This window comes from Podarcis tiliguerta (assembly GCF_965153285.1).
Source record: "Podarcis tiliguerta genome assembly, chromosome: 10".
Classification (NCBI taxonomy): domain Eukaryota; kingdom Metazoa; phylum Chordata; class Lepidosauria; order Squamata; family Lacertidae; genus Podarcis; species Podarcis tiliguerta.
This window is the reverse complement of record NC_139543.1, coordinates 21,611,739-21,638,488: the sequence shown is the minus strand read 5'-3', so window position 1 is coordinate 21,638,488 and position 26,750 is coordinate 21,611,739. Positions and strand designations below refer to the sequence as shown.

At 45.1% G+C, this 26,750-nt stretch overlaps 1 protein-coding gene across 6 annotated transcripts; it reads left to right on the top strand.

Annotated features, from left to right (window-relative positions):
- The first annotated feature begins 5 nt into the window (after positions 1 to 5).
- Positions 6 to 26,631, top strand: CAV1 (caveolin 1). Of its 6 annotated transcripts, none has more exons than XR_014502125.1 (4): positions 6 to 655; positions 2,582 to 2,752; positions 22,438 to 25,427; positions 25,515 to 26,631. XR_014502125.1 is itself a non-coding variant. In XM_083400119.1 (3 exons), exons 1-3 carry the CDS (start codon positions 626 to 628, stop codon positions 22,777 to 22,779), a joined length of 543 nt encoding a protein of 180 aa, XP_083256245.1. In that variant the 5' UTR covers positions 24 to 625; the 3' UTR covers positions 22,780 to 26,631. The 6 variants fall into 6 exon arrangements, 3 of the variants coding, with proteins under 3 accessions (XP_083256245.1, XP_083256246.1, XP_083256247.1); XR_014502126.1 differs by having other exon boundaries at positions 646 to 1,025; XR_014502127.1 differs by lacking the exon at positions 6 to 655 and adding an exon at positions 1,110 to 1,386.
- Positions 26,632 to 26,750: the final 119 nt, after the last annotated feature.

The following is a 26,750-nucleotide window of genomic DNA, read 5'->3' as shown; positions in this document are numbered from 1 at the left end:
GGTGTTCATGGGGAAACCACGCAAGACACGGGGAGGCGGCGATTGGAAGGAAGCGGGAAAGGCCCTTCTTCTTTCTCCAAACCAATTTTTTTAAAAAAACCCGGACGCGCAAAGTCAACACGGCGTCCGTTTTCTTTAACCAGACGCTAACCGCTTGCCCTCGGATAACTCAGGGAATAAGCGTGCACATGTGTGTACTTTTACGGTCTCTGCAACTGGCAAGGAAACAAGCATCGCCTGAGGCTTTTCCAAAAAGAGGGAAATGAGCAGCAGAGCGCAGAGCGCGCGTCCTGTTTGTGTGGATTTTACCCTTTCCAACTCCGCGCTGCTCCTCGAGCCTTGGGGATGTGCCGAAATCTACCAGCCCTGTCCTCCAAGTCTAGAGCTGTAGCGGGGAGAACAAACCCCTGGCGCCCAGCCAGGACTCTAACTTAGAGATACCGCCCACTCGGCAGTCTTCTGTTTGTGTGCGTTGTTGGGGGGGGGGGCGGTTGTGGTGTGTGTGCGTGCGCGGTAGTTTTTTTTTTCTTCCCCACTCCAACAATTCCGGATCTTCCTTCGTCGGATCTTTTAAATTACCGGTCAGTAACGCCCTCCGCAAAGCCTCGAGCAAGCCCAGGACAGCATGTCTGGGAGCAAATACGTAGACTCCGAGGTAGGGCATGCTTTTGCAATGTTTCATTCTTTTCGCGAAGCTGCTTTGCGTTCCTGGCACAGAGTACCTGCTTGCGCCAGCCATCTCTTGAGTGCTCTTGGCTCGTCCCTTATCTCCTGCTCTCCACGGTGGAGCCCTTTCCAGAGCTGGAACTGCAAAGCCTGTTTTCAGGGCAATCGGGGGTTATTTGTCTGTGTTGTGTTGGTAATCTGATCTCCTGGACGGGCACTTGTTTTTTCTCTCTCCCCCCCCCCCCGCCTCCCTCCGTGCGCCCTTCGCTCCCAGAGAGAGTCTTCCTGCTTAAACCGCTTCCCTCGCAGCATTTCCAAGGCTGTAGTGGCGCCCACCCAGGCTTAGGGAAAACTCTAGAGTAAGTTGTTGGGTTTTTTTCGGGGGGGGTGTGTTTTGCAAATATGTTCTCTGTCACTGCCCAGTGCAAAGAAAGGACTGGGGTTTCTCTCTCACTCCACCCCGGTCTCGGTTAATTCTCACAAGGCAGGAGAGGGAATCTACTGGAGAGCGTCTCCAAAGCTAAACTTGTAACGAGTGTGCAAAAGGCATTTCTTCTTAAGGGGAGCTGCAGTTTGCTAGTCTGGAGAGTGGCGTGGAGTTCGGATTTTCTGAAAACGAAAGCGGCTCGTCTTCGGGCGACGGCGCAGCCCAACCGACTTGCGCCAAGAGCATTCAGATTTGAATGGGTTTCGAGAAATCTGTGGGTTGTTGTGGGTCAGGTCGGGACAGCACTCTTTCACCTTAACTTTAGAAAGGTCCTTTTATTTTATTTTATTTTTAAAAAAAGGAGGAAGCGGAGTGAGGGACGGCTGTCAAGCAAGCGACTCTTTGAATGGGTGGCATTCCAGGGAGGCACGATTAGAGGGACTTTTAGAGCCCCGTACTAACACTTATCTCGTCTTGTGTCCTCCCCCCCCCCCCGTCCATTCAGTGATGAATCCTAACGCATGTGAGGGTTTACTCCTGAATGGACCCAAGGATGAGGTATTTGTTCTGGATTAACGGATCCGGAGTACGAGGGGTGTTAAATCGTCGTGGCCTCATTGCAGGAGACGCTTTTTCCCCCATCCAGCCTTCCTCCCAAGGCAAGGAGCGCTCTTCCATGCCAACATGTTGGGGTTATTTAGTCAACGGTGCGGGGAGTTGTCCTCTGTCCCATTTACATCCCCGTCTCGTCTCGCCTTTGCCTTCCCTTCTCCTTTTGCTGGGGGCATTCAGGGGGTGCCCTGGGGTGCTTACTAGGGTGCCCACATTTGCCACTGAAAATGCTGGCCGCTGCTGCGATCTTATGCGCTCTTTCTTATGAGCGGGCCTCCTGGAACTTGCTGTCGAATGCAAACGCGCGTGGGGTTAGGCTGCGCGATGGCGCGCCGGGTGGCAGGCAGCGCAAGGGCGCAAAGTACTCCTTTGCGCGTGAAACGCGAGGCAGGCAAGGTGCCAAGTGTCCCAGCTGATCGGTTGGGGGCAGGGAGGTCCCCCCCCCCTTTGCTTTATTAAGGGAGAGCTCCCTGCAAGAGGAAACTTGGAGATTCCAAGCTGCGAATTCTCCAAGCGCGTGAACAGGGGCGCGGCGGCTGCGCCCTCCCCGGCTGCAAACCTGCCCAATTCTTGCGCGCGCCAGGAGAGGACCCCTGGCGGCGCGAGCGGGAGTCGCGGCTCTGCCTGGTACCGAGGGGTGTGGTGTCAGATACTTTCTGTCCATTTAAAAAGCCAGCCTCTGGGGCATTCGCTGGATGAAGTTTCCCCAGGCTCCGCGCGCTCTCCCTGACCAGTGCAGCATAGACAGCCGCTCTCTGAACGTCCGATGAGCGAGTGGGATTTTTTTGGACGTCCATCCCCTTCCCAGGACCGCGCCGTTCACTTAGTAGTCGCATCGGATTCACTGACCGCTTCCCCACACCCCTCCCTTTCCAGGACTTTTTTTACACAGCGCCCATCACCATCAGGGAGCAAGGCAACATCTACAAGCCCAACAACAAGGCCATGGCAGATGAAATGAACGAGAAGGAGTTCCATGACGTTCACACCAAAGAGATTGACCTGGTCGACCGAGACCCCAAGCATCTCAACGACGATGTGGTCAAGGTAGGAAGTCCAGAACTTTTCTCAAACCCACAAAAAAAGGGGGAACCCATCCGAATCTGATCAGAAGACATGCTGGGGTGGGGGTGGGGAGGGGAAGAGAATGAGACTGGTTGGTATGGGATGCTTGAAGGAGGACTGGTTTTCGTTAGGAAAATCAGCCCAAAAAGCAGATGGTGCTGGGGGCTTTCTAAGGAAACAGATCAGATTTGTGATTGCTCTTTAGCAAAATACTTTCATTCGCTGTCCGCTAGAATGTTTAAGAACTCCACACAGTACCTTTGCAAACATTTAATAAATTAACAGCATGTTCAGAAAATCTCATGAAGGAAGCATATCCTGTTTCAGAAATGGAAGGTTCTTCCTATTTACTTTCTAACGGAGCCTTCATTTGAAGGCTATTTACTGGATTTTTCCAGTGTGGTAGGCTTGATAAACATAGTTATGGAAGAGCTGGGTACAAGCTCCACCCCTTTTCATGGAGGGATTATGTACCTTCTGACAAGTCCCTGCTTTTTTATTTTTTTAAAAAAAGTCCCTGCTTTTTAAACTCAGCTGCCCTTCCATAGCCTCGCAGTAATGTGAATGCGAACATGTCATAGATCGCAAAGTACCTTTGTAAGTGAAAAAGAGCAGCAGCAGCAGCAGCTCTTGCATGAAAGCCATTTGTTTAGGTCTCTGTAGGAAAAAGGCTGCAATCCTGTTTACACTTGCCTGGGAATAAACCCCATTAGATACAATGGCCCTTACTTCTCAATACACACACATTGGATTGCACTCTTGGACTGCGATCCTAAACACACATACTACAGCAGTGTCAGATTTACGTATAAGCTAAACAAGCTATAGTTTAGGGCCCCACCCTCTTGGGGGCCCCAAAAAAAATTAAAGGGGAAAAAACCTGGACGTACATTTCCAAAATATAAGATAAAAAACAAATAAAATAAAACCTACATACAGCAACAGTGTTTTGTGTTGTGTAGGCTCCTATGATGTAAGTAATGAGCCTCGCCTGCCAGCCTGCTCCCTAAAATATCACTGGTTTGCTCATTTCTATATGGCTTTGGATGCGTATTAGGTCTATATAGCATGTATTCAACACAAAAACCAGTGACAATTTGTTGCTGACAAAGGACAGCTGGACATATAAAGGGCCCCATTACCTTCAGTAGCTTAGGGCCTCATCAAACCTAAATCTGGCCCTGTATTAGAGACTCAGTCCCATTGGACTTGCTGGGACTTGCTTCTGGGTAAACCTGCTTGGGACTGCACTTTTGATCAATGTTTGTGTTGATTTCTAGGCATGACGGATAATGCATATTAAAATGAGTGTTGCTGTGTCAGCCTATTAACATAAGCAGTGCATTTTGCTCCCATGCAGGAGTGCCAATTTGAGTAAAATATTGAGGGTGCACAAACACCATTTGAATGGCAATGCTCATCGATTTGGGGGGGGCTGACCCCCTCAAATATTGTATTGGGGAGGATCAAAGGGGCTTGGCCCCTAGGAGTTGACTCCTTTGTTCTCATGCATAGCTAGAGTATTACTAAAAACTGGAAGGGTGGGCAAATGGAATGGAGTCTCCTGGAAAGGGTAGCTGCATGGCTGGAACCCTGAAACAGGAGAATTGCACTTTTCAACATTTTGTTGCAAGCCTCACTTGTGTGCTTATTCTGTCATATGGACCTGACTTTCCACGGAATCGTTTTTGCAAAGCATTGCTTTCTTCACAGATGGGAGCACAAAGGCAATCTGCCTTACCCAATGGAGATAAAAGGGGGGCAGGGCGGGGGATCCTTTTTCCAAACTAAAAATGCCAAAAGGAGAAGTCATTAAGTGAACTGGAGCAAAGGCCCTTCTGGATCTCTTGTTAATTTTGTAAATGTCACATTTATACTAGTCCAATGTATCTGGGTCAATGGAAAATACTATCAGGGCCCATCTAGGTCAGGGGAAATCATGGATGTAATCCATTCCTGGCAGAGGCACATCATGCTGCAGATGTGATGGCCAAGGATGGTTTGTAGTCCAAGTTTTGCTGAACTTCTGGAAAAACATATTTCTGCAACTCACTCATTGTAAGCAATCTGATGTTGCAGTGCTACATCATGCAGCCTCTTGAGTGAGAGAAGAAACCTTTGCATCTAGGATGGGGGAACTTGTTCCCATCCCAGGTGCTGGGTGATTCTCCATTTTCTGTCTCAGATAGATATCTGTAAGGTTCCACCTGCCTAGTGGAGGTATCGTGGAGAAAAATAGTTTATTCTGTTGGCGTAGAGGTAGGAAGTAGCTCCTTTCTATAGGCTGATTAGCAACAGTATGTTTGCTTGCAGAACCAGACCTTCCAAGTTTTCTAAGCCCCATCATTCAATCTAAAGTGTTGAAAGGGCCACAGCTCAGTGACAGAAGTCCATTGGCTTACTTCTGAGCAAACTTGCATAGAACTAGACTCTTGATATCTTAGGTTTCTCACTATTAGGCTACTTTGGCCTGCAAAAAAAAACTGCAAAAGTTAAAGAATCATGCAAAACAAAGCACAAGAAAACAGGTTGAATAAATAATATAATCTTTCTCTTTTAGGAAGAGAAAATAAGCCTGAGAAGGGGAGTGTTTAGGGAGTGAGGAGAATAACATATTTTCTAACTCATTCTTCAGCATCAGCTGAGTTCCCAAAGCAACAAAACCTTCTGAGGATTAGTGATATGTGCAAGGCTGAAAGGAATCTAGATTGCTCTCAACAACATTACAGAATGAAAAAAAAAGATGGATCCTACTGGGAATAGGAGGCCAATCACTGATGAGGAAAAAGCACATATCTTTAAGGAAATGTTTGCAAGCATCTCTCAAGGGAGAGATCAAAGATGTCAGTTATATCCTGCGTCCCAAAGGAAAATGAGAGCATTGGGAACAACTTCAGATAGTGGACCCTCTCAGAAACAAAAGATATTTTCCCCAACTCAAGATTCTTATTTTCATAATTTACATGCAGCAGTTAGTTTGCAGTTACATATCCAAACTGCTGCTGTAGGAAAACGCCCTTTAGGTGGCTGTAATTGGGGAACAGCAGCAGTAATGCAGTGCTGAAGCTTTGTATCCAGCTGAGGGCTGGTCTGTATGAACAACAGACCAAACACAGAAGCTGTGTGTGTATGAATTGTCCCTGCTCTACAAAACAAAACAAAAACTCAATCCTGAATGCAGAAAATGAGCATGTCAGGGAAGTGGCTAGACTTCAAACCATTCTTCCACAAATTTAATTTACTTCTTCATGTATATTTGTGGGAAGACTTGCTCATTCAGATGTATGAGCATCTACCTCTACTCTGAAATGAAACCCTCTTGAAGTAACAACCAAGAGACTTGTGGCACCTTTAAGATTAGCGAAGCTGTTGTGCCATAAACGTGTGTGGACTAGAGTCCATTTCAACAGATATGATGCCTAGGAACAGTTTCACCACATAATCTGTTTGTGTTGAAAGTTACAGGGTGGCCATATTTCCAAACCTTTATGGTACTTGGCCTAGAAATGAATAAATCAAGTTCTGTTTTCCAGTGCACATAGCTAATCCTGAGTTTGTAGCCCTGTTTATTTGACATAGGTTCCCTTCACGCCTCTAGCTAGAAATACGGTACTGAGAACCACAGGGTGGGGAACCAAGGGATGATATAATTGCAACCAGAAGAATATCCCTACAGATAGCCTTAAATGTATAAAAGGAGTTACTTGTATTAAACACTAATAAAATAATGCAATTTTATTATAACATTTGGAAACGAGGACCTAGCACATGTCATTTATCCTGTCGGATTAACTAGGCAGATTAACTAGGCAGACCACTAAGACATGGAAGCAACAATTCTAGCCAGTAGTTACTGTCTTTACATTTTCCCTTATATCACCACAAAGTGAAAGTGCTAGAGACTTGGTGTGTGGGAAAGAGATAAGCTGAACTATCAAGAGCTTGGAATATTTCTGAGGGGAGCAGGTCCATACAGGCCTTTCTGTGGCTACTGCCCTGGTTTCCTGGAATGTGGAGTTCTGGGTAGGCCTCACTTGGTGCAATTTTTTCCCCCAGGTGTGGCAGATGTGAGAATCACTCATGCTTCAGCATACCAACAAAAAGAAAGTAATATACACATCACAAATATTATTATCTCTTAAGGGAGCAGCCTGGCCAGACTGACTGTCAAATAACGTTTAAGGGGAAGGTAGACAGCTTATCTCTTGCTTCAAACCACAGCTTCTTTACTCAGGCCTGTCGCAGCATGGCTCATGGTATCCCATAGCGACTGTCAATGCTGGTCATAGCACCAACGTGTATCAGTAATTAAGGTCCGACAGTCCTCTTTTTGCTATGTGGTTCTGGGGTATTTATCTCAGTGGAAGCCTGAGGGGAGCCCTTGAAGTGTTAATAATAAGGTCACCCTGAAGGTGTATATTCAAGATCCTAGAAATAGACCGATCATCCTCTAAGTGCGGGGCTGGCTCCAGATTTGAGGGAGCTTTGGAAATGTGGGCACCCTTTTCAACCACCGGGCCCTTGGCTGCCATTTTAAATTTCCCACAATGCCCCAGAGCAATGCAGCATCTGGTTCTGCAGTGAAGTGTAGGAAATTTAAAATGGCAGGTGGCTTCCAGGGCCAGCCCAGGTATCCCAGGGCCAGCAGCTGTTTGAGGATGACTGGTGTTGATCCTGACCCTGTGGTCATACAAACAAGAGTGGTTAAAAACGTGGACGTTTCCAGCTTTCAGTGTTGTGACCTTCAGGTGAAATGGCAGTTCTAGCGACTGATAGTATGGAAATTAGGATTAGTCATTTTTCCATATCTGTTAACACAAAATACAAAAGTGCAACCAGGCTTAATTGCCATAATTTTTTTTTTTAAAAAAAAACTATATTCAAAGTCTGGTTTTTGCATGTGTCACACCCCTGTTTTAACTTTGAATCCTGCTACCCCACTCACGCCCATTTCTGAGCATTTTAGCTATTTGTTCAGAGCTTTTGCATTTCTTGTTGCTCGCTCCGTGCTGACACCTACACAGTGCCATAAAAGCAAAGCCAACCACAGAAGACAAATGATTAGGCTGGGGACAAGGAATCTGCTCTGTAAGCAGTTCATCAAATGGCTTCAGCATTTTTTTATTTTTTTTAAAAATGCCTCGTAACTCATAAAAAGCAGGGGATGTGCTCCCGCGATGTGCATTGCAAGGTGCTACATAAAAGTCTATTGCACCTGAGGTTTCAAAGCAGAAGACAAATAAGCTTCGAGGCAGAGGTGAGATATATACAAGTAATAGGAAGCCAAACAAGTTTCTGAAAGGATCGTGCTTCCTTTAGCTTGGTAACCACTGCCAGGGCAAGAAGGGGGCTGTATCCTCAGGTGAGCCTCCTTCCTGTGTCAGTGGGCCTTAGCTGGCTTACCTGGCTGCACTGGCAGTATTGGGCAGCTGGCTCTATCCACCTACAATTCCTAAAGTGATGCCTACCCAGGGGCATTGAAGGAAAGAGAAGGATGGCTAGATCTAGCTACCTGGCGCTCCACAGACTGCCAGGCTGTAAGAATGGCCCACCGGCAGTGGACTCCGGCATGGTTCTGGGGCCCTGGCAGCTGCCCAAAAGTGCCAGGCTGCTATCTCCTGCCCTGGCCACTTTGAATGTGGTGGCATTGCCTGGGTTTTTAGGAGGTTTGGCTTCATTTCCCCTTGCTCCTCCTCATGGCTCATAGAATAATAATAATAATAATTTTTTATTTATATCCCACCCTTCCCGTTTCAGAAAACCGGGATCAGGGCAGCTAACAACAAATTTAAAACACTTAAACACAAAAAAACAGCATAAAATACAGTATAAAACGTGAATAACAATAAATTCAGAATACAAAAAAATCATTTATTTATTTTTGCGGGGGGAATCCATCCAATAAACATTAGATGATCACCAGGGCTAGCTGACTAAATTAGTCCTATTTGGGCCAGTGAGGAGACCAGGGGAGAAGTAATTTTCATAAAAAGGGGAGGGAGAGGGAGGGAAGGAAGGGGAATAAAAGATCAGGCTAAGTTCAAATTGAAAGCCAGGCGGAATAGTTCTGTCTTACAGGCCCTGCGAAAGGAAGTTAAATCCTGCAGGGCCCTGGTCTCATGGGACAGAGCATTCCACCAGGTCGGAGCCATCACTGAGAAGGCCCTGGCCCTGGTAGAGGATAATCTGACTATCTGACTTCCTTAGGGCCCAGGACCTCTAAACTATGATTATTCATGGACCTTAAGGTCTTCTGAGGGGCATACCAGGAGAGACAGTCCCATAAATAAGCAAAATAAGTTAGGTGAAATAAGGTAAACATGCAAACCTCTCTATAGGTTGCACAAAGCTTTAGTTCACTATTTCAGTTAGGTTTAGTTCACTATGTTATTTTAATGGGCAGGGGGTGCACATATTGGTATTGTGTCCAGTATGCACTTCACGGTTAAGTGTATGGTGTGGATCTGATGCTCTCCCATATGCATATGTATTTGAAAATTCTGCCCATACCAAAGTAAATAGCAGCTGGGAAGGGTCTTTGAATAACCTTCTCCCTGGCATGCTGTTTCGCATATATATAGAAAGAACTCCTGAAACATGTACACATATACACTGCAGTCTGAAGTGGTACAAACTACAGTTTTACCATCTGATCAGGCTGTTTCTGAAGACTAAGCCAGACCTGAACATTTTCTTAAAAAAAAAAAAAAAAGTTATCCACCGTCAGACAATTCCATTATTAGGACGAACCAAAATGTTTCAAAATAGTGGGCAATTTTTTGGTATCTCTGGAACTTCTGCAGAACTTAAAATGATTCATAGAATCATAGAGTTGGAGGGGACCCTAAGGATCATCTAGTCCAACCCCCTGCAATGCAGGAATATGCAGCTGCCCCATACAGGGATCGAACCTGCAACCTTGCCGTTATCAGCACCATGCTCTGTCCAACTGAGCGGCATTTTGCGGCATTTTGGTTGTTCCTAAGAATGGATGTGTGGAATGGATGCCCAATCGTAAATTCTGGGGGGGAAGGGCAGATTTTTTTCTTACAATCCAATGTAAATTGCAATCCTACCCATACCTAGCCTATTCATAAGTAAACCCTATTGAGTTCAATGAACTTACTCCCAAGTAACCGTGGACAGGAATGCAGCCATAGTTTCCTTTGCCTTTTTACGTTCCTTACAAAATCATAATATATAGTTCCCAGAAGACACTCAAGTTGCTTTAGAAATCAGCAAAATAAATATTCACTTATTCTCCTCTTTTGCCCTTTGATTATAACCCCCCAGTGTCAGTGAAAAGGCTTGAAATTTGCATTTTAAAAGCAGAAATTTAAAACAGGCATGATCTGACCCAACACCTGAGGATGGAGGACTTCAAAAAAAAGAAAAAAGGAATCGTACAATAAAATCACAGCACAGCGCATAAAGGGTGTGTATCTGGGGGATAGGGAGGAACTGCAAAATCCTTTGCTACTCCAAGTCTCTGGTAACAGTGGCTACACATCCTTACATGTACAAAGAATCTGCTAACGCCTGCAGAGTTTATGTGCACCGTTTATATATATTAGGATTTATGCCATAGTCTCTCTGCTTTTCCAATGCTTTCTTGTTCCTTCCCCAAGCACAGCCTCTCCCTACTCCCACACATGGCCTTTCTCTGAATCATTAAATGTAGCCCCGGACGCTTGTTGCCTCTTCGTATCCCTAATCACAGCCAGCTCTAGATTATGCCAGCCTCCTAAAACGATGGGGCAAAGTGAAAGAGGCCCTTGTGTGCGTTCCCTCCGGCAACTCCTACTCACGGTTGCCTGCAACTTGGTGCTTAACTTTGTTTCTGCGTGTTTCGGGTTGTGTTTGTTTTCATAAACATAGGCTGCAACCCTGTGTTGTACTTTACAAGGAAGTCAGGTTAGCACACCCTCCAACATTTCTCCAAAGAAAATGGGGATGTCCCATTCCGTAACTATAATTTTACTATTTATACCCCGCACATCTTACTGGGTTCCCCCAGCCACTCTGGGCAGATTCCAACATATATAAAAGCATAATAAAACATTAAACATTGAAAAACGTCCCTATACAGGATTGCCTTCAGACGGCTCGGGGGTCGGATAACTCCATACCCTCCAACATTTCTCCAATGAAAGTAGGGACATCCTAAGGAAAAGTGGGACATTCCTGGATCAAATCAGAAACTGGGATGGCTTCTCTAAATCAGGGACATCCCTGGAAAATAGGGACACTTAGAGGGTCTGGCTCCAAGCATCAGGCTCCAAGGTCCACACCAGACTTCACACATGGATACCGATGATCAAAAACATCAGGCTGTTTCTCAAGTGCAGCTAATTATTTGAGCCATCCACTTAAGCAGCTATTTCAGCAGTGTGGAATTCAACTCGCATCAGGATTAAACATATTCCAGATTCTTGGTCTGGAGATCCACCTACCCAATAGGTATGTTGGCATCTGAGAGCGTGGCATTATTTGCACATCTAGGCAGATTTGAAATTTGTGTTTATTTACGATGACTTAAAATGTCCGAAAGCAAAGTGAAACAACAATTTCTGTCTGTATAACAGAAATTATTACAATTAACCATTTCCGATAGGACTTTAGCCCTTGCAGTTTAGCACTGGCTTATGATGATTGCTATTGCCATGTTGGAATTATGGTTGTTGGGTGTGAGCAGTTGCCCCGGGTGCAAAAGTGTTAGGGGGCACAAAATTTCAACACCCGGCGCTGCCTTAATACAACTGCATGCTTCCATCGCTGGGTTCTGTTGAAAACGGCTTCTCTATGCAAACCAGGAAGCAACATCTCCAGGCAATGTAGCAACTCTTCTTTTCTTATCTCTGCAGCTGCGGATCTCCTGGGTGATGGAGATGCCGTAAGGCAATTGAATAGATATGTGTACTCCATCCGTTTACCTCCCTCCCACCCACCCCCTCTGCTGAGCCCCGGGCACTGGCAACCCATGCTACGCTACTGTTATTATTGGTTTCCTCCTGTTTTTAGGGGGAATGCTTTAAGAAGCCTGTAAGGATGGCTGAGAAATAGAACATAAGCAGAAATAGTTGAATTGGATCCCCTTTCGCACTCCCTTGCTTAGTATAGGCTATGTGATAAAATTGCAGCTTCTCTTCTCACTAAAAAGGTAAAGGGACCCCTGACCATTAGGTCCAGTCGTGACTGGGGTTGCGGTGCTCATCTCGCTTTATTGGCTGAGGGAGTACCACGCTCTAACCAGCTGAGCTATCCAGAGTCAGGTTTCCTCCACTTACCACAAGGCCCTGGAGCCGGGACACATACAGAAATCATTTGCACATCCTCTGTTGGCCCTTCCCCATCACACACAGAGCCATGACATCATGACAGGTTTTGAAGATTGTTTTCAAAATCCACCTACATCTCAGTTTCCCTGTATCAGGCCTTGGCCTAACTCTGACACGGGCTGTGGCCAGTTTCTGGCACAAACAGGCAAGGATTGGAAAGGCTAGAGACAGGCCAGCCAGACAAAGACCAGAGCACCAGGCACAAGTGCAGAGTGGAGCCAAACAGAAGGCCGAATTCCAAGATAGCAGTAGAGGGTTGGACCAGAAGCAGATGCAGGAAGGTGCCGCCATTTGAGGCACTGACTGGGGAAAGGAAATTGCATCAACAGAGTCCACAGCTCGGCAAATTGACCAGACTGATTCCAGCCAGGCAAATGCACTTAAAGAGGGCGTGGAGCAGAGGCAGAGAGGGGAGTGGTGTGAGTATAGGGGGTGTGGCTTAGGGAGGGGATGTCGTCTGGAAAGAGTTTCAACAGCTGGACAGGAAAACTTGGAGGGTTGCAATGGCACCCTCCCCGCTCAAGCCTGATGTCCCCCACATCTGGTGTAGTTAATATGCATAAGTTGGGGTGCAGCTTACCATTATGAGCTCCCTTCCCATCACTGTGTGCATTCACTGTACACACAGTTTCCATCCCAAAAGTGCTTTAGGACATTAGAATCATAGAATCATAGAGTTGGAAGAGACCACAAGGGCCATCGAGTCCAACCCCCTGCCAAGCAGGAAACACCATCAGAGCACTCCTGACATATGGTTGTCAAGCCTCTGCTTAAAGACCTCCAAAGAAGGAGACTCCACCACACTCCTTGGCAGCAAATTCCACTGTCGAACGGCTCTTACTGTCAGGAAGTTCTTTGCATGTGTGCATGTCAGTTTTCAAGGTTCTCACATATATTTTAAAAATCAGGTGATTTACTAATGTCCAGACATAGATTTGGAACTTCAGTTCACAGGTCATATTACAATATATTTCTATTTGTCGTTTTAGCTTTCATAAATCCAAGGATTCCTAAAATTACCTAAGCTCTGCTGACTCGTTGATTGATGCAGAGGCCAGCTCGGTAATATCTGTGGGTCGCTTGTTTTACTTTGGCGCCCTGATAGAAAAGTGAGAATTTTATCTTGGACGTTAAGAATTGTTCCTCAAGGAATGAACCAGCGGCGGTGTTGATTAGGATCAAGGACTAATTTTGTTTATGCCTTGGTTTTTTCAGCATAATTGAAGCCTTATGTACTGGTTTTCACTTCACTGCCCGTGCCCATGAGTCATATCCCCGTAGGAAAATGTTTGCTTGCTATAGCTACGTGTAAACCATGTGCATAAAAGTCAAAACAGCAATTTATTGGGCAAGGCCAATGGCCCACCCAGGACAGACTCCAAAAATGGCTTGTTGACATCCGTCTGTCTCAGCATATGGTACCCATATTTCTGTCCAAGGGGAGTATATGCCACACACCCCTTTAGACATTATGCCAGAAGCCCAGAAAGTAGGTTGGTGTGCAAGCCGCTCACACATCTGGTTTTCCCACTACAGCATAACATCCAGATCCAGCTTCAGTATCGGATTCTGGAAAGCAACATTTAATGCCTGGGCTGTGTCTTGAATTCCAGCATGAAAGCACCTTCCGCCAGTATTGGTAAAAAGCAAGACCACTCCTGTATGCATGCTTCTGCTCTGAGTATGCAAGAGGGAATGGACAAAGATTGTCAGAGAGTTGTACTCAGAGTGGAGGCTGCTGGGAAGGTCAGAAGAATAGGCATCCCTGATTGGCTCAGGGAAGTTGCAGCTATTCCCACAGGTTCCAGTTTGCTTATCATAGAATTTTCAGCATACGTCGGCAAACTAGATTGAGGGCATCCTATCTAGTCCTGTTCGCTCAACATGGCATATATAGTCATTCACTAGTTTCCTTCCCCCTGCTCCTCACTTGCATGTAGAGCCAGTGTGGTGTAGTGGTTAGAGTGTTGGACTGGGACCTGGGAGACATGTGTTCAAATCCCTACTCAGCCATGAAGTTCACTGGGTGACCTTGGCCAGGCATTGCCTCTCAGCCTAGCGTAGCTCGCAGGGTTCTTGTGTGGATTAAATGAGGAGCGGGAGAACCGCATACACTACCTTGAACTCCTTGGAGAAGAAAGGTGGACTATAAATGCAATAAATAACTAAATAAATGCAGCAAGCCTTCAACCTACACAAGGGTTATGTTCCGGGGATCACGCCTAAAGCCAAAATAGAGTATAGCCAAAACATATGGGGTGCAGTGGCAGGTGGGATTACCAGCCTTCCCCCCTCCCCCCGGCTTCCGCCCCCTTTTTAATTTTTAAAAAATATTTGCCAAGTCCGTAAAGCTGAATGTGCACGAGTTCAATGTGTGTAAGTTGTGGACTTGCTGTGGATAAATAAATAAATGTTTTCAAAGGACCTTGGCCCTCTTCTCATATTCTTTTCCATGCACTGATTGAGTGGGAGAGAAGGAATTTTCCTGCATAATGGAAAGAGACAGTGAGGGTCTATGCGTGTCCATTGAGGCAGTGGATGCAATCTGCTCCCTTTTCATACATTCTATCCATGCATGGAGGGGAACATGCCTAAAGGAAAGTTTTATGAGCGCTGCATGTGTGATCTGGGACCAATCAAAAAGCAAAGTCACCACTCACATAAAGTCATACCTCGGGATGAATACACTTCAGCTTAAATAATGGAGTACATGGAGTACATTTCTTCCGGGTTTTGCTGCTCGCGCATGCACAGAGGCTCAAAATGACATCACGCGCATGCGCGGAAGTGGCAAAACGTGACATGCAGACACGCAGTCGCGTCTTACATTCGCTTCAGGATGCGAATGGGGCTCTGGAACGGATCCCGTTCGCATCCAGAGGTACCACTGCAAGTGGTACAGTGGTACCTCCAGTTACGTACTTAATTTGTTCTGGAGGTCCGTTCTTAACCTGAAACTGTCCTTAGCCTGAATCACCACTTTAGCTAATGGGGCCTCCTGCTGCTGCCGTGCCACTGCCGCGCGATTTCTGTTCTCATCCTGAAGCAAAGTTCTTAACCCGAGGTACTATTTCTGGGTTAGCGGAGTCTGAAACCTGAAGCATATGTAACCTGAGGTACCACTGTGGAGTCTGTTTGCACACCTGTAAGTCAGGATAGCAGGTGTGATCCCAAATGCAAGCACCTCTCCAAGGATTTTGCCATACATACCATGTTACATTGACTGAGCATGTGCCTTTCTAGTTTATGGATGTTCTGTGAATGAAAATGGGTACAGAAACAATACACGAGAGAATTCTGCATTTGGACTTTATCTGTGCATGGCTAAAACAAGAACACATGATTGCATTTTTTGTCCGATGCCACTGAAACAGAGATAAACTTGCTAACCTCGAAGTTCTCAGGACCTTCAATGGACTGCAGTCCCCTCTACCTTCCAGGACATTTCTGTTAATGGCTTTAAACCCTAGACCTCACTTGAGAGACTAATATCTTGTAGGATGTAGGGTTCATGGGTTTCGGATGAATTACACGAAGGATAAATATGGCCCAAAGCTTTGTTTATATCTAGCGCGCTTGCTTAGTTTTCAGCAAAGTGCTGGCTGATAAGTTCAGCTTCTCAAAATAGGAAGGAGGAAAGATTCCATCACAGCTAAAGGTGAAAGTGCCGCATTCTTTTTGGTTGGTCTGCGCCTGTCAAATTCATATGCTAGGATTTATAAAGGACAGCACCGGAGCTGAAGTTATAAATGTCCCTTTATGCAGCGTGCATTTCAAGCACATGCACACACCAAAGAATCCTGGGAACTGTAGATCTACAATTCCCCTCACCCTTAACAAACTACAGTCCCCGGGGGGGGGGGGTTACATGGAGAGCTTTAAATGTGTGGTGTGTAGGCAGCCTACGACAAAATGCAATTTGGCTGCACAGTTTTTAAGTCAGATATTATGTCCCCTTCTCCGAGTGAAAGAAGATATTTACAATATTTGCAAATGATCATAAGGGAAGTGCTCTTTGATGTCTAGCACTCGGAATAGAGTAAGTCAGTCTTCCACAGCCTAGTTCACTCCAGAGTTTTTCGACTACATCTCCCATCAACCCCAGCCACATGGCTGCACCTATGTTGGGGAAAACCAGCATGCAGGATTATATACAGTGGGACGCGGGTGGCACTGTGGGTAAAAGCCTCAGCGCCTAGGGCTTGCCAATCGAAAGGTCGGCGGTTCGAATCCCCGCGGCGGGGTGCACTTCAGGTTACAGACTCCGCTAACCCAGAAATAGTGCTTCAGGTTAAGAACTTTGCTTCAGGATGAGAACAGAAATCCTGCTCCAGTGGCGCGGCAGCAGCAGGAGGCCCCATTAGCTAAAGTGGTGCTTCAGGTTAAGAAAAGTTTCAGGTTAAGTACGGACTACCAGAATGAATTAAGTACTTAACCAGAGGTACCATTGTACCTGGATTGTGTGGTTGTGAGACCACACCGATCCCCTGGATCTCTGGCTGCTTTTCCCACTGCAGATGCTTCGGTCCAAAATCAATCCCACCTTCTTCTCCTGCACTTGATACCTTTTGCAGATATGTGGGTGTTGACCTGTTGTGGTTCTCCAACTACAGCGTTCCTTTGATAAGTTGAACATCCGGATGTCTGCTGGTTATGTGTATGTTCCAAAGGAAAGGGGAAATATCTGTTCAGAAGAAAAAACCCAGGCTCGTTCCAGTACTTGCTCGACAATCTCTGTAGCTTTTGGCACCTCGTGGTAAGGCTCTTTGTTTCCTCTCAGTTCAGGATAATTTACAAGGTTCTCCAAATGATCCTTAATGGCTTTCTAATTATAATATAATCACAGAGCCTAAGAAAAAGCCCCCCAACCCACTTCTCCCCTTTTAAGGAAAGTGAATCCATTCTCTGGTGGCATTCCAATTTTGATCTGTCTCCCCTGCCTGCCTGTTCCCTGCAGCAAGACTTCCATGACTCATAGCTGTGGTCATTTTATGAGCAATGCATATTTGCTCCAAGTGAATTGTTTCAAAAAGGAAACTGAGCTCTATGGGAACACGAGTGCGATAAAATCTTTCCCTATTGTAATAATCTTATCTGTTTTCAGCTGTACAGTTTAGGTCATTAAGCATGTGAGGATGCATTATTTGCCCTTGAACATGACAGATTTTTATTATTGTCAGAAACAGCAGCATCCTCTGATGGTCCTATTTAACAATGAAGTATTTAAAACACACACAGAGTCATTCAGAGAATGGTGGTGATTATAATGGAAGCCATAGGTAGGGAACGGTTAGCACTGAATTTTTCCTGGACTACAACTCCCATCATCCTTGACCATTTGCCATGCTTTCTGGGGCTGATGGGAGTTAGAGTCCATCTACCTCTGGAGAGTCACATGTTCCCCATATCTTATGTAAATTTAGAGATGAAGGCAGCCACCTACAAATGGTATGAATTAATTCACTGATAATCAGAGACCTCAGGAAAACAGCGATTCCTAATATAATTTAAATCAGCACTACTTTCTCTGAAGGGACACGGGTGGCACTGTGGGTTAAAACCACAGAGCCTAGGGCTTGCCAATCAGAAGGTCGGCGGTTTGAATCCCCGTGACAGGGTGAGCTCCCGTTGCTCTTTCCCTGCTCCTGCCCACCTAGCAGTTTGAAAGCACATCAAAGTGCAAGTAGATAAATAGGTACCGCTCCGGCGGGAAGGTAAACAGCATTTCCGTGCACTGCTCTGGTTCACCAGAAGCGGCTTAGTCATGCTGGCCACATGACCCGGAAGCTGTACCCCGGCTCCCTCGGCCAATAAAGCGAGATGAGCGCCACAACCCCAGAATGGGCCACGACTGGACCTAATGGTCAGGGGTCTCTTTACCTTTACCTTACTTCCTCTGAAACTAAGATTAATCATGATGGCATGGTGGAAGATAACATTTTGCAAACATTTAGCAGTGCACTCCAGTACACGTTTACTCAGGAGTAAAGCCCATTCAGGGCAGAGGGACTTAATCCCAGGTATATAGGATTGGAGCTTTAAGAAGGATTAATTTCCTTCACCCAACCAGAACCCAGGGAGGCTATTTATCTTTTCTCCATCCCACTTACAAGAAGGCTAAGGCTCCTCTACTTACTTAGAAAGGGGGATTGCAGCAGGACTAAACTTGCATAGCAAGCTTGGTAGTAATATCTAGGACCTAACCGCTAGGAGCAATAGCAGTGTGGTAGAGAGGCAGGAAGCACCCTTTCTCCTTTGGGATTTTACTTCAGAAATCCCAGTAAGGTTTGCTACTTAATTACATTGCAAAGGCACCACTCTGCATATTTTACAAAGGTTTCTAAATCCTAACACCTTGAAGATTGCAGCTGAATTCAAGACAGCACGACTAAGTGCACCTGCGCAAGAATTCCCAGCATCGAAAGATTCCTCTCTTCGACATACCTTCCCTTTTCACTTTATAATGCATAGGCCTGCTGGTCTTCAACAAAAATTCAAACTTTCCTTAAGCTTCTGCAGCTTTCTGGTGGATCTTTCCCGCCCCAAGATTCAGAGGCCTTTATTTTGGCTACAGTCCTAAACACACTTCTATGGGAGAAAGTTCTAGTAAGATCAGAGGGTTTTGCTTCCAATAAAACAAATTTAGGATTGTTCTGCATATTTATTCATTAAAAACATACACACAAAAAAAAGTCATTTGAGCAACGGGACCATATGCAAAACCACGCTTTAATATTTCTTATAACAAACGTGAACAAAAGCTGTTGTACAAGTGGCATTACCAAATTGAATGGTAGGAAGCCAACCAGTATTGAGATCAGGAAATGGGTTGTGGATGAAGAAGAGATGATCGTACCATTTAAAAACCTTGACCCCAGCAAAAGGTTTTTATGGAGTGTGTTGTTGTTTTTTTTACCTTGGTCAATTTAGAATGAGGAGAGAGAGAGCTTCATTTTCTCCACATTTTCAAGCTAACTACAGTAACTTGATTTGCACCCTCTGTACGAATGCACAAACTGGAACACATTCGAATTTCACACTTCTTGAAGTGTTGCAGTACAGTTCTCAGCTTGAAAAATCACCAAAATGCATTCATAAGAATCACCAAAATGCATTTATAGGAATAAAACATGCTTAGTAATGCATACATTGATATGAATGTAGATTTTTATACAGACTTTACGGGGGGGAAAGATCACAGACTAATACAGAAATGGGATGGAAGAGACACATGCAAAACAGCATTTCAAATGAGTTGTGCTCATTCCGCAACATTTCCTGGAAGCTACAGAATCAGCAAATTCCCCTGTGTACATGTCCTGTTAAGGAACAGGTGTCTGCCTACCTCTGAGCATGACCAGCATGCAGCTTTAAGTTTTTAATAGCTGCTTGGAAAACTGATTGGAAATGGAACCCAAAAACGACCAAGCAAAAGCATATGCCATTTCTCTGGAGTGGTGGTTAAAGAACTAGATAAGGAATAGGACTCAGACATGTTGTTGTTATTGTTATTGTTATTAGAAATTAGAATTGCCTTCCACATATATGCCCCAAGGCAATTAACAGACATAATCTTAAAAACGGTTGAAACACCCACACCCACACTACATGAACTACATGGTATATAAAGAAACTAAGAATTTAATATTTCTGTGCCTGGGAACACAATATACTAAAGCTTCTTTTTACTACTCTCGTGTCTTTGCCCCATCCAGCTGTTTTGATTGAAATGCTCTGTTCTGCATTGGATGGTAGAGAACTGAACTAGATCATTGCCTGCAGTTTGACACCACTTATCTAAAATGACGCCAAAAACAGTGACCTACCATATGCATTAAGGATTTGATGACAGGTCCATCAAGCTTTCTTCAGCACGGCCATCATGGAATGATATCATGATGTACAGTATTGGGGTGAGAGGGGGACCTGACTAACTGTATTGGCTTTGTCCCTCTAGATGAGTTAAGATGTCATTACTACAGCATAAAATGCTTTGAAAGCATCCCCAAGAGCATTCTGCTGATATTAGAGGAGGCTTTTTGCAGGGCCTCATCCCAGTGCCTAGTAATAATAATCAACATTTTTACTGAGGTCAACACATGAACCTAGAATGAGTCTTAGCCTACAGTACCCTTTCATAGGTCCTCAACCCCTCGAATATATCATCACAGTGACTAAATTTATTGCACACATTTATTGTGCAGTGTACAAACTGAATTTTTGTTTTTTCACAGCTTGCCACTGGCACTAACTCTGCCTTCACACACATTTGCACACTCTCATATACATGCAACACACACAGTATTTCAAAAGTGGCCTAACATAGTGATGGATTTGTCTACTAGATTTGTCGCTGCTACATGTAGTAGCGTGTATGGTTCACACCTTCAAGACTAACCACTGTGGACATCAACCACGTTTATGCAGACTTTTGAGTCTTTATTGTTGAATCTGCTTATTGGGGAGAAATCAGGTTGCATTCCCACAAAGCCTATTCATCAAATGTCTTGAAGTCTGTAATGCTCAGAGGAAATAATTACTGTTCTGTTAGCGATAGAATCCTGTTTCAAAATAACAGGTGGGATATCGAGGTTTATTCTAGATTGCCATGTTTGTTGAAAGGTAAGCGATAAGGGAGGTAAATAATTGTCTAGGACATGTAAGCTGTATTTGCCGCAGAATTGCTATTCAGCTCCTTCCGGGGCTGTTTTGGGGGAATAGGAAGATCCCCAGCAGAAGCTTTCTGGAACTCTGAGGCAGTGGCGTAGCGTGGGGGTGCGGGGGGGCCGGCCGCACCGGGCACAACATCGGGGGGGGGGCGCGCTCGCACTCGCAGCTCTCTGCCCCTACCTGGCTCACTCACTCTCTCTCACTGCAGTGCTGGCTGTGCAAATCCGATCCGAGCCGTCGGGTCGCCGCCCACTGTGGAGGGGGGGGTGCCAGGCGTGGGGTGCGGTGCGGAGAGAGAGCGAGGGACTATCTGGGGGAGGGACAGTGCAGCGGGGGGGGGCGCAAATTACTTGCCTTGCCCCAGGTTAGGGGGCGCAAATTATTTGCCTTGCCCCGGGTGCTGACAACCCACGCTACGCCACTGCTCTGAGGTGCTGTGAAAATGCCTTTAGCTCAGATGGTAGAGCATGAGACTTTTAATTTCAGGGTTGTGGGTTCAAGCCCCATGTTGGGTGAAAGATTCCTGTATAGCAGGGGGTCATTAATTTTTTACTTTTATTTTTTTGGCGTGTGTGTGTGTGTGTTGGAGCCTCAATGGAAAGGAGACAGAAAAGCCTGTGTGTGTTCTCTGAATCCATGCACAGTTCAGTGGATCTGAGCCTTTGTGTTTTCTTTTTCTTGACGTACTTCCCCTATTTGGTTATTTTGGCGGCAAGAAATATCCTGTGCTGTGGATTATATCAAAAGATGCGTTCGTGCGATATGTGGATGAGCTATTTTGTTTCAAGATGTTTCTGTGAATTTTCTCGCAGAAAGAAATGTTATGACAGACTCTGTGGATATTTTGGCATTTCTGAAATATGTACTCCTTGTGGATACCTTTCTTTCGTTGGTTAGAAAAAAGGACTCAAGAACCCCTCAAGTAGAAAGGAAGGGTAGTTCTTCCTAATGGCCAAACTACATGTAACTTTCAAGTAAGCTGGACCCTGAAGTTTGAAAGGACCAGAACAAAAGCCATTTCATGACAGAATACACTGGGGCTATGTACACACCACACCTTTAAAGGACATGAAAAGCACACAGTTTCCCTCAAAGAATTCTGGGAACTGTAGTTTACCCCTCACAGAGTTACAGTTCCCAGCAACTCTTAACATACTACAGTGCCCTAATTCTTTGAGGGAAAGACTGCGCTTCTAATGAGCTTCAACAGCATAGTGTACACATGGCCTAGTACTACAATAAATGAAATGAATTATCCAGTGCTTTTTTCTGGGGGGGACGCAGGGGTACGCATACCCCTAAACATTTTGTAAATCTAAGTTTGGCCTCATCGAGGGGCAGTATTTCAATATGAGTAGGAAAATGAGAGTACTCCTAAACATTTTTTTTAGAAAAAAAGCACTGGAACTGTCAAATGCACATATACTTTGAACATTTATGGCATGCCACAAGCTGTTTGTATTGAATCCAATACAGCAGGGGTGAGGAATCTCAGGTCCAAGGGCCAGATGTGGTCTTCTAGGCTACTTATTCTGAGTCTTCAAAGTGAAAGAAGTGCCTTGTCAAGTTTATTTGTCAGATTTGATGGCTTGAATAGGTGCAGGCTTGGTTGTCGCTTTTCGATTTCCCTTCTGAACTTATGTCACCTTTCGTTTGCAGATTGACTTCGAAGACGTGATTGCCGAACCTGAGGGGACCCATAGTTTCGATGGGGTCTGGAAGGCAAGCTTCACCACCTTCACTGTGACAAAATACTGGTTTTATCGCTTACTCTCTGCCCTCTTTGGCATCCCCATGGCTCTCATCTGGGGCATCTACTTTGCCATTCTGTCCTTCCTCCACATCTGGGCAGTGGTGCCCTGCATCAGGAGCTACTTGATTGAGATCCAGTGCATTGGCCGAGTCTATTCTATCTGCATCCACACCTTCTGTGACCCGCTCTACGAGGCTATTGGCAAAGTGTTCAGCTCTATCAGAGCAACAGTACGGAAAGAAGCATAACTGACGTTTCAAGGAGCCTGAAGGGAGGGTCTTCTCCCCTCCCCTCCATTTTTTTTGTGCCAGTCCCAAGGCTACATCAACGATGAACAAAGCAACTGGCACATGTCATCTAATGAAGCAACCAACCTGAGTGCAGCAAAGAATCACTTGCCCAAATTTCCCCCCTTCTTAATCTCTCCTGGAATTATATCTTCCCTTCTTTTTTCAGGAGGGATCTGCATTTTTTTTTTAAAAGGCCAAATATAAAAATTGCTGCTCTCCCATTCCTAGCTGCCCATTGTTTTGCTGACCCTTTGACGAACTGACTCATGTTCTGCTTACCCTTTCCGTTCATTTGTTGCAAGTTCAGTTCACAACGCTATAAAATAAAGAACCGAAACATTGCTTTCCAGCGCTATAACGCTGCCCTTGATTTTACTGTGAGCGACAAAAAAAATAAAAAGGATCTAAAAGCTATTGCAGCATAATGGACGTGACAAACTGGCAGATTTTAAAAGAATGTTCTTTTTTCAGATGTATTGTCTGTCGACTGTAGCGCTTTACTGTAGTGGGCCACATCTAACTGCTACACACAGATAGATCTAAGTAAATAACTAATATATATATATGGTGAAGAGAGAGACACACAGAAAGAGAAAAAATGCCTTTAGGGTAGGGCCTTCAACCCAGGCAGCTGTCCCTGCCCACAAGATGCTACAGCTGTTGCTTCGCCTTTGATTTGCTTTTGTGGTTCCTCCTGAAAGATTCATTGCAGATCTTTATCGCATGTCACTAAAAGGAGTACACAAGGAGCCACCTTAGTGCCTTTGAATATGGAATCGTTCGTCTAACCCAGTGGCATGAATTCCATATTGATGGATCTTGCATGTGACACGCTAGATCTGCCCGGGATCGAATGTGCAGCTTTGCAGGAATGCACCACACATGCTTCATCATCAAGGTGTGGTTCCGGCCGATGTCAATAGCCAAGGTCAGAATCCAAGCCAGAAATGCATTGTGGATTTGTTTTCTGGACCGGGGGTCCCCATGTGAAACCAGCAAACGCCCTGCGACGCTGTTTGTACCGGAGGATAATCGCCCAAGCTACTATTAACTGCATGCCAAAGTACACTTTTCAGCAACACATGCAAGAAAAGGTTCCAAGCGGATATGCCGACAGTACAGCAGAGGGACGAGGTGTGTCCAGCTCCTGCCGTCATGACAACTACGAACTGGGTTTGGAAGGGTGTTTTGGTTTGGTTTGTTTGTACAAGGGGCTCTCTTTAAAATCCCCTCTTCAGCCAAGGTCAGCATGTTGCTGGTCCATTCACGCTTTGCTTACTTCACACTAATCCACCGCAAGAGTGGCTTTAGCATTATGTACCACATTGTGATTCCCCCCCTTCCCCCCCCCTAAGCTGAGTTGTACACATCAATCAGGAAGTCTTCATGGAGGTAATTTGTGTGAAATTGTCAGTGAATGGGGGGGGGGGACAGAAATAAACCCTCTGCAACATGATGTTGTGCTATGACCAGCTTGGAGATTTTGCCCTCGCCGTAAATGTTAACTGTGGTGAGAAGGTGTCTTATTCAGCCTTGCAAGAAATCTGTTTGTTGCTGCTGCTTTTTTAAAAAAATAGCTGTGAGGTGGAGTTAACTGGGATAAACTTCCTTAAGTATCCAAACTGAGGAATTCTAAAGCCTGAGCTTCCTTTTGCTGGGGGTCATTCCCAGTGAACGGCTTGTTTGCAACCTTGCATAAAGTCTGTAGCAGCTTCCAGATGGCAGCCAAGCATTATTAGCGATAATACCTTGCATAGTTCTTGGCGCAATATGAATGCTTCAACATTTTTTTAAAAAAACAGTACAATCCTAAACATGTTACTTAGAAGTGGGCCCCATTAAGTTCGTTGGGACCAAGACATTCCACTGCTGAAAGTGGAGTCCGAATCTCGCCTCCTGGCCAGCCCTGCTAAGGCCAACGCTTGCTGCAGACATCAGTCCCTGCCTTCGTTTATCCCCCAGCCCAGTGTGTCATTTGAATCAGGTTGCTTTGCTCCTGTGCAGAACTGCACCTGTTGTTGACCAGCACTGCCCAGCTTGCAATACACAGGCAACTTTCGTCGCTAGGGCTTACTGGAGACCACTCTCAGTTTTCTTTTCTGAAAGTGGTTTCCCCATCATTTTCACAGGGTGTCTACATACATATTGCCATGGCAGCCGAAGTCAGGGCAGCCCAGGCTATGCAGCTGATTTCACTGATCTTCCAGGTGCCATGAAGACTGGACTCTAGTGCACAGATAGTCAACCCAGTGCCCTCCAGATGTTGTTGGATTCCATCTCCCATCAGCCCTGGCCAGTATGGCCAATGGCCAGGGATTCTGGGAGTTGAAGTCCAGCAACATCATGAAGCAGGGGGGCCAACTTGAATAAAATATTGGGGGGCACAGGTAAGCCCTACCCTGCATAATCACATGAGACGGTGCCCACACATTATTTGAATGGCACTCCCCATCAACTTTGAGGGGGGGGGCTGAAGACCCTACATCTCCTAGGAGTTGGCTCCTATGTCATGAAGGCACCATGCTGACTATCGTTGCTCGGCCAATGTGGCCTTTGTGGTGTCCATTTTATCACACAATGGACAGATCTGTGCATCTTTCCAAATGGCAATGATTCCTGCTTGAAGGAAATCACATTTCCCCAACACTCAACCAGGAATATTCTGTTGCTGGGGAAATCCAGTTCTTTCTCAGACAAGTGAGTAAGGGGACGTTCAAGTTTTCTGATAGGAAACACTGTTTTAATAGCTTTTTTAAAGGCCTTACATTTAGTTTTCATTTTTACACAACATCGAGCACGTTCCCACTGTTATTTAAATAGTGGAATTTGCTTTGTCCTTTTAACATAAAATCAGTGAGTAGTGCACTAGGAAAGGTGCTGTTCCTCCAACAGGTGCAGTGCCATTTTATGGGGGTAACCATATTTTGTTCATCACCTGGAAAAGACTGAGGCTGCAATATCAACTCTTGTTTTCCTGGAAGGAAGCCCCATTGAATACAATAGGACTTAACTTCTGAGTAGACATGGTCAGGATTGTACTGTTGGTGGTTGGATACTAGGGCTCCAATCCTGTACCTGCTTACTCAGGAGTAACCCCACTGAGCTCAGTGCAACTACTACATGTAGAGGACTGTCCTGTGATGCCCAAGCCACCTTGCATCTGGTTGCAAGGATGCTAAAACTTCTACATATTTATATACATTTTGTTCATGAAGGCCAAGGCTGTGCTTGTTTGCCACAAAACCTTGTTAAGTTGGCAGCAGCCGAGAAAATATAGTCAACTTTTACTCAGGATGCAAGTCACTGCCGAAGCCGATGAGAAAATGCCAATGAATTTCCAGTAACACTAAATAGCTTCTGCAGAGTTGTTTTAACAGGTCTATAAAAATTAGGAAGAAGATTTGAGGGATCCCTTATTTTTGGCACATAAATTGCAAGCCTAGTAGCTACAGTATTTCTCTCTTCTTGCATTTAAAACAAACACTGGTCTGGCTATAGTTTTACATTTTTACTATGTACATAAGCGAGAGTGTACTATTAGATATATATTTTTGCAGTATTGAGACACACCTTTGGTGATAATGAAAACAAGATCTTATTTTGTCTTTACCTAAGGAAAATCACTTTGAAATTGATTGCATAAACTCTGTACCCAGAAAAAGTTCCCAAATGCAAATACATTGCTGATCCAAGATATTTACATAGCTATTGTATGCTTACAAAGTATAATAACTGACACATTTTTTTTTAATTCTGCATGTTCTACAGCCAAGGCTACAATCTGCACAATAAAAGCCGTTTTAATAGAAACTTTTGACTGAATACTTATTTTCTCAAAATATCTGCTTGCAAACAAAAGTTTCACATAAAGCCCAATGTGGGAAGGGAAGATTCCACCTAAACATTAGGAAGAACTTCCTGACAGTAAG